The sequence below is a fragment of the Oncorhynchus kisutch genome, linkage group LG8 (genome assembly GCF_002021735.2).
Source record: "Oncorhynchus kisutch isolate 150728-3 linkage group LG8, Okis_V2, whole genome shotgun sequence".
In the NCBI taxonomy this organism is placed as follows: Eukaryota; Metazoa; Chordata; class Actinopteri; order Salmoniformes; family Salmonidae; genus Oncorhynchus; species Oncorhynchus kisutch.
In genome coordinates this window covers 59,108,356-59,123,080 of record NC_034181.2, presented here as the reverse complement: position 1 = coordinate 59,123,080, position 14,725 = coordinate 59,108,356, and the positions used below count along the sequence as shown (strand labels likewise).

The following is a 14,725-nucleotide window of genomic DNA, read 5'->3' as shown; positions in this document are numbered from 1 at the left end:
GAAGTGGGTGGGGTTAATACTTTGTAGCTGTAATAACTAGTGACGACAGATTCGCCCGCATTGGCTGGGCCGAAAACAAAGTGTGGGAATACGTCTCCCATTGGCTAAATTACAGTTTGCAATAGTGGTAACGCAAATATTTAGACAGCGGAGATCCAATTAATACAATGTGATGTATGTAAATATATTGTGAGTAGATCATTTGATGCTCAATTCTCTTTGTAAAAAAAATAAGTATTCTGTTGTTCTTTTCAGCAACAAGTACGCAAACAGACGCAAACAGACGTCGTATCGTCATAGCCAATAGAATGTCTAAAGATGGCTGGTGGGCGTGATGGCGTCGGACATTTTGGCGGCGAGGGTCTGGCAAGTTTTTGTGTCTGACTACTCGACTGGAGGTCTTTGTTTTTTGTTCTCTCGTTGGCAGTCACGAACATTTTGTTATTTACTGGAAATGGAAAAAGAACTGTTTACTAATCTTGCATCTAAAATGGGTATAACCTCTGCAAGAATTCTAAGGTGAGTCTGTAAAACGATCATATTAGCTAGTTAGTATACTTGAAACGGGACCATAGTTCAAAGCTAACGTTAGCTAGCTAACCTGCTTGCCAACAGCTGTTATTATTTTGTTTCTTGATGCTTCCTAAACTCTGTTTGCATCTATATTACAGCCAAGCAGAGGAGTACATGCGGTTATCCCTGGTTAGATGCACAGGACTCAAAAATACTACGGGTACAAGCAAAGCAATAATTTGTCTTGAGCTGGCAGCAAAATCAATGAACTTACCCCTGGACAAAGTACGTTTATTTGTTATTTTTTTACATTTAGCTTTGTGATGACAAGGCACCTCGCCTCTTAATCAAATAACTAAATACCCTGGTATTGCTCCGCTAACGTGCCCTATGAAAACTGTCTTTGTGCTATGTTTCTTCAGGAATATACCGTCAAATTATCCGGGTTGAAAAATAAGCAGTATCAAAGCACTCTGAAGGCCATAGAATGCATGCTTGGCCTTGATTCTCACCTGGGACTCCGAGACCTTGCTGTTCAGTTTGGGTGCATGGATGCAGTCAAAGTAGCAACCAAAATACTAGAACGGTGAGGACTTGAAGAGTAGCCTACATCCGGCCAACACAACTATTCTATAAATCTTTTGGAAGCTACTATATTAAGCAAGTCTTCTTTCCTGAGCAAGACAGACCCAAATATCGTATAAGTTTATCAATGTAAATCTGTTCATTTATTAAGATTAACCCATGTTTGTGTTCCAGGTATGAAGCAAGCCTTCCTGCTGCTCAGCAGAAAGATGTGGACCTGTCAAAAGCACTCTTCACTACAGCTGCTTTGAACGCTGCATGCAAGTGAGTGTTACGGTGTTCTGTTTCTCCATAAACCATTTGACCTGATGATTAATAAAAATCTAATCACTATCCCCATATCCCCACATCTCTCCAGATGCTTGAAGATCAAAGTGGACAGGAAGCTGGTCACATCATCTGGTGCTAAAAAGGGAATCTTTGACAGGCTGTGCACCCAGCTCCAGAAACTGGGACAGGACATCTGCAGTAAGTCTGCTGTCAAATGATAAAGGGGTTTGACTAACATATGGTGGGAAAGCCCAGGAAGGGCCTTTGGATTTAAAAACGTACTTCTGAGCCATAATGTTCTATTAGCTAACGATACCATTTTCTTGCGACATACGCTTCAGAAAGCTGGTGTATGAATTATTGTGGCCTTTTTCATAGTGGCCATTTGTACTTTTGCCATTTGTACAACGTGCCTATTACAAGCAATCTCTGAATGTTGTGGCTGAAATCAGTGCTGGCAGTAGGTAGAGTGAGTTCAGGTATGGTCCTCTCTCAGGTATGATCTTTAAGTATCTCTTGATTTTTTTACTCTTTTTTTTCTTCTTATTAGAAGAAGCCACTCCCCTGAAGAATCCAGTTAAAATGTCTCAGAAAAGACAGAACACACTCATGGAAAGTATTGAACAAAAAGAGGAAGGTAAATGTGACCAAATAACAACCATGCCAAATTCCTGATTATGTCCTTAGAAGTTTGGAACTCTTAATCTTTGCTGTTGTGCAGAATTAAAACAGTGTTGGAGGGAATATTTTCTGCAGTCTATCAAGGCCTTTTCCTCCTCTATTTCAGAGGAAGATCTGCCAATGTCTCAAAAGCAGCTGAAAGTGGACTCTGAGAAGAGTGCAACAGAGGATTACGAAGAGTGGAAGCGAAGAATCTTGGAAAATGCCCTTAAAGCCAAACAAGCCAATGCATGAAAGTTAATTTGAAATTCATTGCTGTTTATATATTAAGAAAGAGTGTCGTGGCTGAGCTGATTGAGGGGAAAGGTTCTCACAAGCTTGGGCATGTGTTCAGTGAAAATGCTGTATGCAGTGCTGAGTAGTGAGGCTGGAGCTCTCGTTTTCTTTGAATGTGAACGCTAATGAGCAGGTACAAGTCTGCTAAGGAAGCACACAGCAGCTCCATATCTGATTTATTTCAGTTTTTGGAGAAGATTAACTGAAAGGGGTGTTTTTTTTTATTAGTGTTTTTTTTTTTTTTGATCATTGTTTGTTTCAACCATGGTTATTTTATGCTATAAGCAAGCATGATACGTTTCTATTCAAACAGTACATTGACTTGTCTGCCCCTCAGTGGTCATGTGTGAGATGTACTCTAAAGAGAATTCTGCTGGTCTATGTGTTGGATTTGTACAGTTTTAAGATGAACATTCTGTGGTGTTTTAAAACGGTTAACTATAATTTCCCTCATTTTGTAAAATCACAATTTATGGTGGATTATAGACTGTTTTAACAGTTGGCAGCTGGCATTATCAACTGTTTTTTTATTTAGACCACATTGAGTACCACCGTATGAGTCGAATGGTTCGAATTGTTTTTAATGTTTCCATCTGGGATTTTAGAAATCCTTAATATAAGTTCTGTGTTTCGTGTAGGCTTACCCCGGCGTGACGTTTTGATAACTGTACAAACCTCTCTCGGACAAGGTAATGTGTCAATACTTAGCATTGTGAAAATTGAGGCAAATGTATTGATTAAAACTCACCTTGTCCGAGAGAATAACACAGCTATCGAAACAGCGCGCGAAGGTAAACTTACACCGAACACAAAATGAATTAGAATTTGTCAAATGAATGGCGGGAAAAACCGTTGTAACCATTTTTGTGTTTATGGGTGTTATGACGCTTCTGTGTTGGGACTATTGACAATAGTAGAAGTCAGTGTCCTTTTGTGGCTTCACTTATTTTAATAAATTAACATTTATAGTCATATTGAGTTATTCTTGCTGATTTCAAGTGGAGGTAGGGACACTGTCACAAAATAATGCTGTATGGGAACACCGTAGTGTTGTGTAGCATGCAAACAAGTGGCCTATTCAAAGCCTTCATAGAAGGAAAGACAAGACAAGGCCATCTGTGTGATTGTGAAGATTCACTTACCATATTCAAATAACCAACAAAAAAAAGAAAGCCTTGCGAATAATTTGTCATTGTGATGTCAACTTGATGTACATTCAGTAAAGCAGTTCAAACACATGTCAGTAAGATTTGTCATTAAATAAACAATTACACCTAAGTAAGTAGGCAACCTGCTTGAAGCGCACTGTGAGTCCCAGATAATTTAGTAACCACTAACATCACCCACAGGAAGACTGCACAAAGTTGTGCACTGTACCGTATAAAAAGTGAGTAGAATACTACAGTACATTTCAATAAATGTCCATTGCAATTTGCATACCAATGCCAGACACTATTGCAGATCACGTCCTGTTCTGTTGCCTCAGTCCAACTAGCATAAATGGCAGGAATGCCTGCCATGGAGGTGCAGAACGTCAGCAATACACGCGAGGCACAACTACTCAGTCTTTGACAGCAGTCTTCTCACTGCTATACAGTGTTTATGGGATGATGCTGGCGAAACCTCTTCAGCCTGTTGGCTGCAGCAACCACATAGAAGTGTTTCTGCAAGGAAGTAGAATCATTGAATTTCGATCACTTTCTTATAAAGATTTTATTCTGACAATTCACTAACACAGATGCAATGTGACCATTGATGCGATTGCATGGGATCATGCGTAAATGGCTTCAGTCCTCACCTTCCACTGTTTATGAGCGGCCAGGTAGCGCTGGAGCTTGACTTGGGACTTGAGCCGAACCTGGTGCAATTTGGCTTTATCCTCCAGATTGTTCAGCCAGGCATGCTTCATGCAGCCAGTTGCACTGAGTCGACTGCTACAATACAGACCCAGGATAGGGGTATCAATACACACAGGTCTACAGCCCAAATGGACATTCAATCAAGAGACTTGGTTGACTATATTTTTACACGATGTGGTACAACTCCCAAAACTTGACAACTTCCAAAAACGTATTTCCCCCTTCTGTTTCTAAACTGAGTTTTCTATGCCTCTGCCATTATGGGGTGAAAACATTCTTTGTAACCCATGCCTCATCTAATGTTGTTAGCCTATAATGAAATAGCTGCTGCTAACAGCAGAGATGTACCCATTACCTGGAAAGAAAAGTAGCCTACAGAGAGAGGCTAATGATGAGCCCACTATGATCCTTTTCACCATGGCTGATAGTGGGTGTGGGGGTGAATAACACACAACTAAGTACCCCGATTAGGAATGACCAGTTCATTAATGGTGACACAGCACAGAAAGAACAACAAGGTGCCTGTTGCCATCTGCAATACGGGCTGCCGTTGTTTCCTGCCAGCTGACCACTCAGTGAACAGTCCAGTGTGGGAGCACACACAACTCACTCAGGCCCTGGCAGTGTAGTTTGCATTTAATGTGACTCAAATGTGCTACTTTCTATTGACCTTCTATATCCTGTTTACTCAACTCGTTTGGATTTCATGGCACATATTCAAATGACCCATTTAGACAAATGGCCAAATGAACCATCAACAGTCTGATTGTGATTAAGTGGCAATGAGGTGTATTCAGTTGGAATATTCCTGCCTTAGGCAAACAATAGGCCTTTTCATTTGATTAAATGAGATGGTGCTCTGGCCATGATTGAGTGGGGAGGACAAAGAGGGAGAAACAATATAGATGAATAGACAATTAATTGTAAGGAAGATATGAAATACCATTTAGTTGGAATCAGCAGTCTGGTAACAAAGTCCTTAGCTTCCTCTGTGACATTCTCAAATGCCTCTGAATCAAAATCCCAGTTGGCGTGAAGGATGTTGTTCATAGTCTCTGCATCGTTGTCCCCCAGGAATGGAGACAGTCCACTCAGACTAATAAAACAGGGAGATATTCTGGGTTAGTTACATTTTCATACAGTCCTTCTATACACTGACTCATTAGAAAGACAAAGCAGCCATCAAAGTCATGATGCTACAGAGAGCTCTGCCTCAGTGTCCTGTTGCATGGAATGAAAAGTACGGGCCAGGTATGTAAATATGAAGTTTGAGAATATGAATCTTAGACCCTTAACACACTTCAACACAAAAGACTGTGGGCAATGGTTACGAAGGAGCAGAAGTGTGTGCCACGTTCCAGAGAAATTGAAACAAAACACACTCACATGCTGATGCTTACTCAAAATAGAATAGAATAATTCAATTAGCACCATGGAGCCCTGGGTAGTGCTAGGTATTCAGGCAAGCTGGTGGGCATAGAGTGTGACAGCCACACATTCTTATTTTGGGCGAACCCTCCTTGGTCAGCTGTCAGTTTATTATCATTAATTGAATCTGCCGGGTCCTGCGAAAAAACAGACGGCCATTGGGATGCACACAGTTCATTCAGGGCCATGGTTGAGGCTGACAGGCAACGTTGCGAGGGGGCAGCAGTGGTATGAATTTAGTCATAGCTGAACAGTGTGCTAGTGTGGGTGACAAGAGACAAATGTGCATTTATAGATAGATTGCAAGCATGTTTCCGGTGGCTAGGATACCATTGGTTGACCCTTTACAACAGATCAGATCCTCATGTTACACACTATGTCCACTGTGTTACAAGGTATGATGCTGCTGCTGTGCAGAGGTGTGTGGTGAGTATATTTGTCAAGCGGAGGTGGTTCTCTCTCTCTCTCTCTCTCTCTCTCTCTGTGTGTGTGTGTGTGTGTGTGTGTGTGTGTGTGTGTGTGTGTGTGTGTGTGTGTGTGTGTGTGTGTGTGTGTGTGTGTGTGTGTGTGTGTGTGTGTGTGTGTGTGTGTGTGTGTGTGTGTGTGTGTGTGTGTGTGTGTGTGTGTGTGTGTGTGTGTGTGTGTGTGTGTGTGAGAGAGTGAGAGTGAGTGAGAGAGAGAGAGAGAGAGAGAAAGAGAGACTCACAGCATATAAGTAATGACTCCCACACTCCACATGTCCGTTGGGAAAGAGACAAAGTCGTAGTTGACCACCTCAGGAGCCAGAAATTCTGGGGTGCCAAAATTGACCTTTAGTTTCTCTCTGGGTCTGTACCTGAGGGGAGACAAGCACATTTGAACTATGGGAACATAAAGATCCCACGTCTTACAACAGAGCTTCATGGGTGGAGACTCAGAGTTACAGAGATGGCCAACTTTTTACCAAGCTGTCTACTGGGTGACTGTTACCATGACTGCCTCATTGGCTACTCAATTGAGAATGATGGGAAAAGGGGGATGTCAATAGATGAGATTTGCAGATTAAAACAGTTATGGTCACTGAATGGAGAAAATACTGAGAAACATACTTTCTGGCCAGACCAAAGTCTATTATCTTGATCTGGTTCCCTGTGGAGTTGACACAAAGAATGTTCTCTGGCTGAGAGGAAACAAGGAGAGCATGTAAGAATCCTCACACCAGGGTGATACGTAATATAATTCAAATCCATGTCAAACTAACAAGTCTTGCAATATATTCTATGTATAGGTTACGCTTTGTACCTTGAGGTCTAAATGAAGAATATATTGCTGATGGAGGTACTGTACCCCCTCACAGATTTGTCTCATAAACACGATGGCATCCAGCTCTGTCAGCAGGTAGTTCTCGTCAACGATCCGGTCAAACAACTCGCCACCGTCCACACTGCAAAGACAGGGAGCTGGTCAGTGCCGGAAAAGTGATATTGTGCTACTGTGCAAGAAGCAAAGAAGAGCTGAGGAAATTAAGTGACATAGGAGGTTAATTCCACTAAAACATTGCTTTATAGCCTGGAACAGTGTTTGCCGTACCCACATGAAATGCAGATAGGTGGTGCTATTAGAGTTGCAATTTCTAAATACTGACTTAATGCGAATAATGACTTACTACTCCATAATAAGCGTAAGGTTTGTCCGTGACTCAAAGGCATCATAAAGCTGAATCAGATTCACATGGTTAAGTTGGTTCATCACTCCTATTTCATTCTTCACTTCCTCCTTTGTTACCCAGTGGGAGGAAGGACAGAGAGAGAGAGAGAGAGAATAAGGAAATAAGAGAAGAGAGAGCAGGAAGTCACTCAACCTCAGCAAAAAGGAAAATCACAATCTATCACATTTCATGATTCTAGAGAAAAAATAATCAAACCACTCTGGAGGGTGCTTATACCCATACCAATTATACGTATATGACACTATACCTTAAACATATTCATTGAACAATGTATTATGCAGACCTGGGTTCAAATCAATGATGTATACAAACCCTGGATTGCTGATGCTATTTATTGGCCAGTGAGAGGCTTTGAAGCCACCGGTCGGCCATATTGGCACTACCCAGTAGGAGCAGTCCTCCATACGAATGAATGGAATTCTACAGTATTTCAATTAAATGTTCAAGGTCAAAATTACATTTATTTAAGTATTTTTGCTGTTGTAGTGGGGACAGTAACATTAGTAATATAAAAAATATATACTATGATTTAAAGATATACATTAAGGTGTCTGTAATAGAATAAATGTTGCAAAAACAAATGTAGACATTAGTAAATGCATTCCTATAGCTTCCAAAATATTTTTTGGGGGAGTGACAAAATGGAGGCATGGTGGCTTCAACACAGCCCCCCCCCCCCAATCAGTCATCTAATAATGTGGCCCCAATAAACTACTTATATTGAAATAATTTGAAAGTATTTTCAAATTATTTCCTATAAATAGTCTACTATTTAAAAGTATTTTCAAATACTTCTTTCCAAATACATAATTTCAAATACATAACCGACCCTGGCTAAATGCATGGGAGTGTATTTGAGTCAGTGTATTTGACTATTTTCAAATACATGCAAATGTATTTTCCAAACACATTCCAATATTAAAATACTTATCTTTTACAATAACAATTTGTAAAAGACAAGTATTTTAATTTGGAAGTAATTGAAATATCCTAAAAATATATTATATTATATGATATCATTCCAGTAAGAAACAAATTAAAAGTGGATGTTTCTGATATTTAGGAGTACAAAAGAGCCATTTGCCATTCTGACCAAACAGAAATGTATTACCTCTGAACAAAATGCGTACATCACATATTGGACATGAGAAACATCGTACTTTGCTCAGTGTATGATTGATTAAGAAATGCATTATTAATCACAAATTCAATATCAGCTTTCTGTACCAGCTTTCTGTTGTACTCATTCGATGTGTCAATAAAGGCAAGGTCAGAAGAGAAGCCAAAGTTGCATCGTTAAAAAAGTGCTTATAAAGAGAGTGTGGTGATTAGCAGGTGTAATAGGAGGCGAAGGATGTGAAATGAATCCTGACGGGAGCCATGATGGATTTTGGGTAAAAGAGACACAGGTGCGTGCTGTGTGCGTTCTCAGCGAGTGTGTGTCTGTGAGTATCAAAGAGAAATGGAAAGAGTAAGAATAGAAAATGTAAATATTTGTAAAAATATGCAGAAATCAATCTGCCATTTCCTGGAAATATCTTTTCAATAATCCAAAATATAGTTTTTTCAGCTGTTTGCTGCTGGTGTACAGATCCGAAATTAAAAGACTCAAAAATGAAACTTACCAATGGGAAGCATAGAAATAGTGCACATAGAACAGATCTACCGCTTCTTATGCCGGGTGTACACTACATGACTTTCAAAATCCAAACATCGCTGAACCTCTCACATTAAACAACCGTCTTTCCTGTGGTGATTTGTCTTGCTTGCCGATCTGGCACAGACGGGGTGTCACACACTACAAGATTATTCACTTGGTCATGAGGATTCTCCACACCACCACGCTGTCTTGTGAAAACAATGACGTGATGATGTGATTAGATTGTTAATGTAGCTAGAACGAGCTGTGGCTCAAAGCAGGCTCATAAAAGTTTTCAGTCAGACATTCACGCTTGCCATACAGAGTTGAAATTTGTAGCCAACATTTTGAATTCAAGAACATTGCTTCTGAACTTCATAGCTGAACTTCTGAACTTTTAACATTGCTTCTGAACTTCATAACGATTTGACACTTTTGCTTTGGTCAAAGGCATGTACAAATGCATATCACCCTGCATCCCACTGCTGGCTTGCCTCTGAAGCTAAGCAGGGTTGGTCATGTTCGGTCCCTGGACGGGATACCAGATGCTACTGGAAGTGGTGTTGGAGGGCCTGTAGGAGGCACTCTTTCCTCTGGTCTACAAAAATATCCCAGGGTAGTGATTGAGGACATTGCCCTGTATAGGGTGCCCTCTTTCGGATGGGACATTAAATGGGTGTCCTGACTCTCTGTGGTCACTAAAGATCCCATGGCACTTACCGTAAGAATAGGGGAGTTAACTCCGGTGTCCTGGCTAAATTCCCAATCTGGCCCTCATACCATCATGGCCACCTAATCATCGCCAGCCTCCAATTGGCTCATTCATCCCCCTTCCTCTCCCCTGTAACCATTCCCTGTGTTGTTGCTGTAAATGAGACTGTGTTCTCAGTCAATTTACCTGGTAAAAGAAATAAAATACTAGTGGTAGGCATGGCTCCTGCTGGAGAGTCTACACATCCTGGGTGATGCGGAACAACGTCTTCATCTCACTGGCTTCTTCTCTGGCGAGCTCTCATTGACCTATTACTGACCACCGTTCTCAAAAGTTGTCGTTGCACATCTCACACAACAAGAGCGTTGCAGATTTTGTGCCGATAAAATCAAACGCGTTTGAAAATATCGGGACGTCTGGGACTGCTCAAAGATGAGATCGGTAGCCCTCAGATTGTTTCTCTGACACACTCACGTTAAATGAGTTGGTGACGGCTGCGCTCCCTGAGTAGGCAACGACATGGGGATTTTGTCTCTGATCTCAAAAGCTTGCCTGGGATAGCTAAATCAGGACCAAAATCGTGTAGTGTACACAAATTTGGTCGGGTCATCCAAAAGTTAGATTCTGCAGCTTTAACTTTGTTGCGTAGTAATTTTTTATTTTGAGATAGAGAGAGAGCTTGTGTGTGTGTGTGTGTGTATGTGTGTGCGCGTGCGCGTTTGTACGTGTGAGTATCTCTTTAAGCTGCGGCTAGAGAATTGCTCACATAGAACCTCATAAATAAACTTGACAGGAACATAGAGAGAGGTCAGGGTGGGTGGTGAAAGGTTGGGAGTCAGAGAGAGGAGGGGTACAAAGACCACAGGTCTGTTGTTGTATATCCACTTACTCTCTCCCTCATTCCCTTTACTTTGATAAACTTCGCCGCGAGGATTAGGCCCGACGACAGTTCTGCACACTTATGGACCTGCCCAAAACGTCCCCTGTGGAAACAAGGACACATATGAGTGCACAGATACTCTACATACATGCTAAAGAGACAGGTTAGAACACAAATATTTGTTCATAGACATTGATGAACACACAGACACCCTAGCCACGCAAGCACAGAGTCTCAACGCGGTATTCTCAGAATCCGAGCTTCAGGTTATGCAGAACCTTTAAAATGCTAGAACTCAAGGCTACAGACACCCTGACAAAAGGCACCAAAGGGCACAGACCCACAAGCAGTCAACCTTGAGGGGGTATCCTTTGCGTTGACCTCTGTCAGGGCTTTGCTGACATACTCCAAGGACCTGTTTTACTCCTCTGGTTTCATTGGAAGTACATCATCATCCGCCACACATGGAGAGTTTACTAAGCCAACTTCTTGATGTAGCGAGAGAGCGCCTCCACTCGACATGGACCACGGAGATTTAAAAAAGCCCCTATGCAAATGGGAACTCAACACCTGCCCAAAATAAACCCTGTCCATGACAAGCATAAAAGAAGCCAGTGCTTATTTGCAGACTCTGTTGGGGATTAGCCATGTCTGCGTTGCCAGTTGTTCAGCTCTGCGGCTACGTACTATCTCTCCCTGCTTTGCCCGTCGCCTGCTATCATGCTATACAGCTCAGTATGTCAGTCTGCTAACCCTGTTTATCTGCTAACGCTGCGCCTGGTTACCGCTGCTGCAGCAAACGGCTCCTGGTGTGTTTTCTACGTCGCTATTGTCAGCCAACATCATTGGGTAGACCTGACAGTGTGTTTATAACAGTAAAATAACAGTTGGCAACCCTCACTTTCAGTAAGTATGTTGTGGTTTGGGGGAGGGGGGGGGGTAACAATAATGGGAATAATATATGCGACACCACAGTCTTATGTGTACAGTAAACACATTCTCGTTGCCCTTAAGAATTAGGACTCACCCTCCGAGAACCTCGTTAGGCTTTACAGCGTAATAAGAGCCCATCGGGACTTGCTTGGCACTCACAATGCGGTGCTCAAAGGGGGCGGGCAAGGGTGGGCAGTCATCTGGAAGAGAAGAGCACCGGAGCATGATTTATTATATGCTTGGTGGTATGGGTAATGATCTGTGGACCTATTGGAGGACTGACAGACCATGAGGAGCAAAATTCATACTGCATTTCACCCAGTAACATACCGTTGTGCAATCTATATTGTGCTGAAATAGACATTGTTATTGCCCTTCTCACCTATGACCAATTGTTGTGCATCCAGGGCAGCCCCCTGTGCAGTTGCTGTAGGGTTTTTAACAACTAAAGGGGGAGTTGGCTGAGGGATAACTGGTTCCGCCGAATCTTTCACTGTCTCAGACTTTGGTTGAGGTGGAACAGGTTTTCGCTGCTCTGTGGCCGACACAGGCTCAGGCTGGACCTGAGGGACCATCGTTACTGACTCTGGTTCCGGTTTGGTGACCACATCCAGTGGGCTTGTTAGCGCACTGCTGTATGGGGTTGGTGGTGTTACGATGATAACTGGCTCCTGAGGACTGACCGAAGCCTTTGTAAAGTCCTCTTCAGGGAAAGTGTCCTCCTTGGAAGGAAGAGGGAGACTTTCAGCGGCTTCCCCCAGGGGTTGCCCCGACAGTTGCTCCGGCGGTTGCTCCTCAGTGGTGGAGGTAGGTGGCTGAGATGCAGTGGGTTCTGGATCTTGTGGAACCTCTGTCTCCTTGACTTTGACGTACTGACTGTCTAACTCACTCCCCACCGAAATCAAGGTCACATCAGGAGTCCTAGCAACACAGTAACATTACAAAACAGTCCATGTTTGAACAATGCACAGACCTACACTTTTTCTTCATTAATGAAACAGAATATACATGTAACTAATGAAAACAAGGTGACGGCAATATATTAGATTACATTTTAGATTGTGTTTATTAGTCACATATACAGGGATGCAGATGTAATTGCAGGGTACGGTGAAAATATTATGCTCTGGGTTCCACTACTGCAGGTCAAAATATAGATAGTAACAATAAAAGTTATAGGCTATGAGTAGAGATAGATGCTGATTCTCATGTTAAGTACCCCCCATTCTTGAAATACCACTTAGTAGGCATGTAAAAATTGGCAACAGAAGAACCCTTTGATGTTCTGTATTCCCTTCAGCATATACCTCATGTTGCTCACCCTACTCACCCTACTAGTGAGAGCCCACTGCCACTTGAAAACCTTTCACTAGAGACATGAAAAGGCAGCAGTGGGGTTTAGCTTGAGGATCATTTATCATATCCCCCCGTGCGTTCACATTTCTAGCTGAAAGTGTAGATCAGTGAGTGCAAGTTCTTTGTTATCTCTTCGATGACAATTGACGTCAACTCAACAGCTCCACCTGTCACACTTTTCATAACCCTGTTGGGAGTAATGGTGCTGCTATTTGTTGACAAAAAAAGCACTTAAATAAAAAGAGAGATTTCCCTTTGGAATTCTGGTATTTTCTTTTGGTTATGAATCAGTGACAGCCTACCTCCTCAGCTCAGAAAGCACTTCGATGGTGACCTCCACCTGAGCTACGACCACATCAGAGGCGAAGGTCTGGACTCTGGTGGGCTCTCTGCTCTTTAAGGTGACCTCTTTGGGCTTGCGAGAGCCTTTACTATTGGTAGATGGGAATAAGGCCTCGTCGACTGCAGGGCCCTCTGTGAGAGCTTCTGATAACCTGCAGGGATCATGCTCAGGAGGATTTGGGACTTCCACTTCATGGTCTGTGGCCTTCGCTTCCTTTACAGGGAGTTCTACCACCGGCTTGTAACCTGTGGGGAGAACAGCAACAGACGTACGAGAAGGAGTTAGCTCAAGTAATCACTAATTTGCTTTTAAATTAACAGGTGTGCCTTGTTTGTTAAAGACCAAGTCCATATTATGGCAAGAACAGCTCAAATAAGCAAAGAGAAATGACAGTCCATCATTACTATTAGACATGAAGGTCAGTAAATCCGGAAAATTTCAAGAACTTCAAGTGCAGTCGCAAAACCCATCAAGCGCTATGATGAAACTGGCTCTCATGAGGACCGCCACAGGAATGGAAGACCCAGAGTTACCTCTGCTGTTAAACAAATCAAAATATATGTTCGATTTTAGATTCATCAAAGTAGCCACCCTTTGCCTTGACAACAGCTTTTCACACTATTGGCATTCTCTCAACCAGCTTCATGAGGAATGCTTTTCTAACCGTCTTGAAGTAGTTCTCACATATGCTGAGCACTTGTTGGCTGTTTTTCTTCACTCTGCGGTCCAACTCATCCCAAACCATCTCAATCTGGTTGAGGTCGGGTGATTGTGGAAGCCAGGTCATCTGATGCCGCACTCCATCACTCTACTTTATCGTCAAATAGCCCTTACACAGCCTGGAGATGTGTTTTGGGTCATTGTCCTATTGAAAAACAAATGATAGTCCCACTAAGCGCAAGCCAGATGGGATGGCGTATTGCTGCAGATTTATTCTAAAGAAATCACGGAAAGTGTCACCAGCAAAGCACCCACACACAATCACACCTCCTCCTCCATGCTTCACGGTGGGAACCACACATGCAGATATAATCCGTTCAGCTACTCTGCGTCTCACAAAAACACGTCAGTTAGAATCAAAAATCTCAAATTTGAACTCATCAGACCAAAGGACAGATATCCACCGGTCTAATGTCTATTGCTCATGTTTTTTGGCCCAAGCCAGTCTCTTCTTCTTATTGGTGTCCTTTAGTAGTGGTTTCTTTGCAGAAATTGAACCATGAAGGCCTGATTCATGCAGTCTCCTCTGAACAGTTGATGTTGAGATGTGTCTGTTACTTGAACTCTGTGAAGCAGGGTTTTTGGTCCGCAATCTGAGGTGCAGTTAATTGCCGATTTCTGAGGCTGGTGACTCTAATGAACTTATCCTCTGCAGCAGAGGTAACTCTGGGTCTTCCTTTCCTGTGGCGGTCCTCATGAGAGCCAGTTTCATCATAGCGCTTGATGGTTTTTGCGACTGCACTTGAAGTTCTTGAAATTTTCCGGATTTACTGATCTTCATGTATAATAGTAATGATGGACTGTCATTTCTCTTTGCTTATT

At 42.4% G+C, this 14,725-nt stretch overlaps 2 protein-coding genes across 4 annotated transcripts in view; one reads left to right on the top strand and one right to left on the bottom strand.

The window, feature by feature from the left end:
* Positions 1-64: 64 nt before the first annotated feature.
* Positions 65-3,563, top strand: orc6 (origin recognition complex, subunit 6). Of its 2 annotated transcripts, XM_031830746.1 has the most exons (8): positions 65-174; positions 256-519; positions 672-798; positions 936-1,099; positions 1,273-1,362; positions 1,457-1,566; positions 1,919-2,005; positions 2,156-3,563. In XM_031830746.1, the coding sequence occupies exons 2-8, from the start codon at positions 335-337 to the stop codon at positions 2,281-2,283; spliced, it is 891 nt and encodes a 296-aa protein (XP_031686606.1). In that variant the 5' UTR covers positions 65-174; positions 256-334; the 3' UTR covers positions 2,284-3,563. The 2 variants fall into 2 exon arrangements, with proteins under 2 accessions (XP_031686606.1, XP_020344786.1); XM_020489197.2 differs by having other exon boundaries at positions 88-519.
* Positions 2,556-14,725, bottom strand: part of LOC109895488 (myosin light chain kinase 3) — a 38,785-nt gene continuing 26,615 nt past the window's right edge. For both annotated transcript variants that reach the window (XM_020489196.2, XM_020489195.2), the window contains exons 3-13: positions 13,143-13,428; positions 11,867-12,405; positions 11,579-11,684; positions 10,561-10,654; positions 7,258-7,367; positions 6,894-7,035; positions 6,701-6,771; positions 6,319-6,447; positions 5,128-5,280; positions 4,124-4,259; positions 2,556-3,989 (exon numbers count right to left, since the gene is read on the bottom strand). In XM_020489196.2, the coding sequence (XP_020344785.1) occupies positions 3,915-3,989; positions 4,124-4,259; positions 5,128-5,280; positions 6,319-6,447; positions 6,701-6,771; positions 6,894-7,035; positions 7,258-7,367; positions 10,561-10,654; positions 11,579-11,684; positions 11,867-12,405; positions 13,143-13,428 (1,841 nt within the window). In that variant the 3' untranslated portion in view covers positions 2,556-3,914. The remainder of the gene's footprint in view (positions 3,990-4,123; positions 4,260-5,127; positions 5,281-6,318; positions 6,448-6,700; positions 6,772-6,893; positions 7,036-7,257; positions 7,368-10,560; positions 10,655-11,578; positions 11,685-11,866; positions 12,406-13,142; positions 13,429-14,725) is intronic.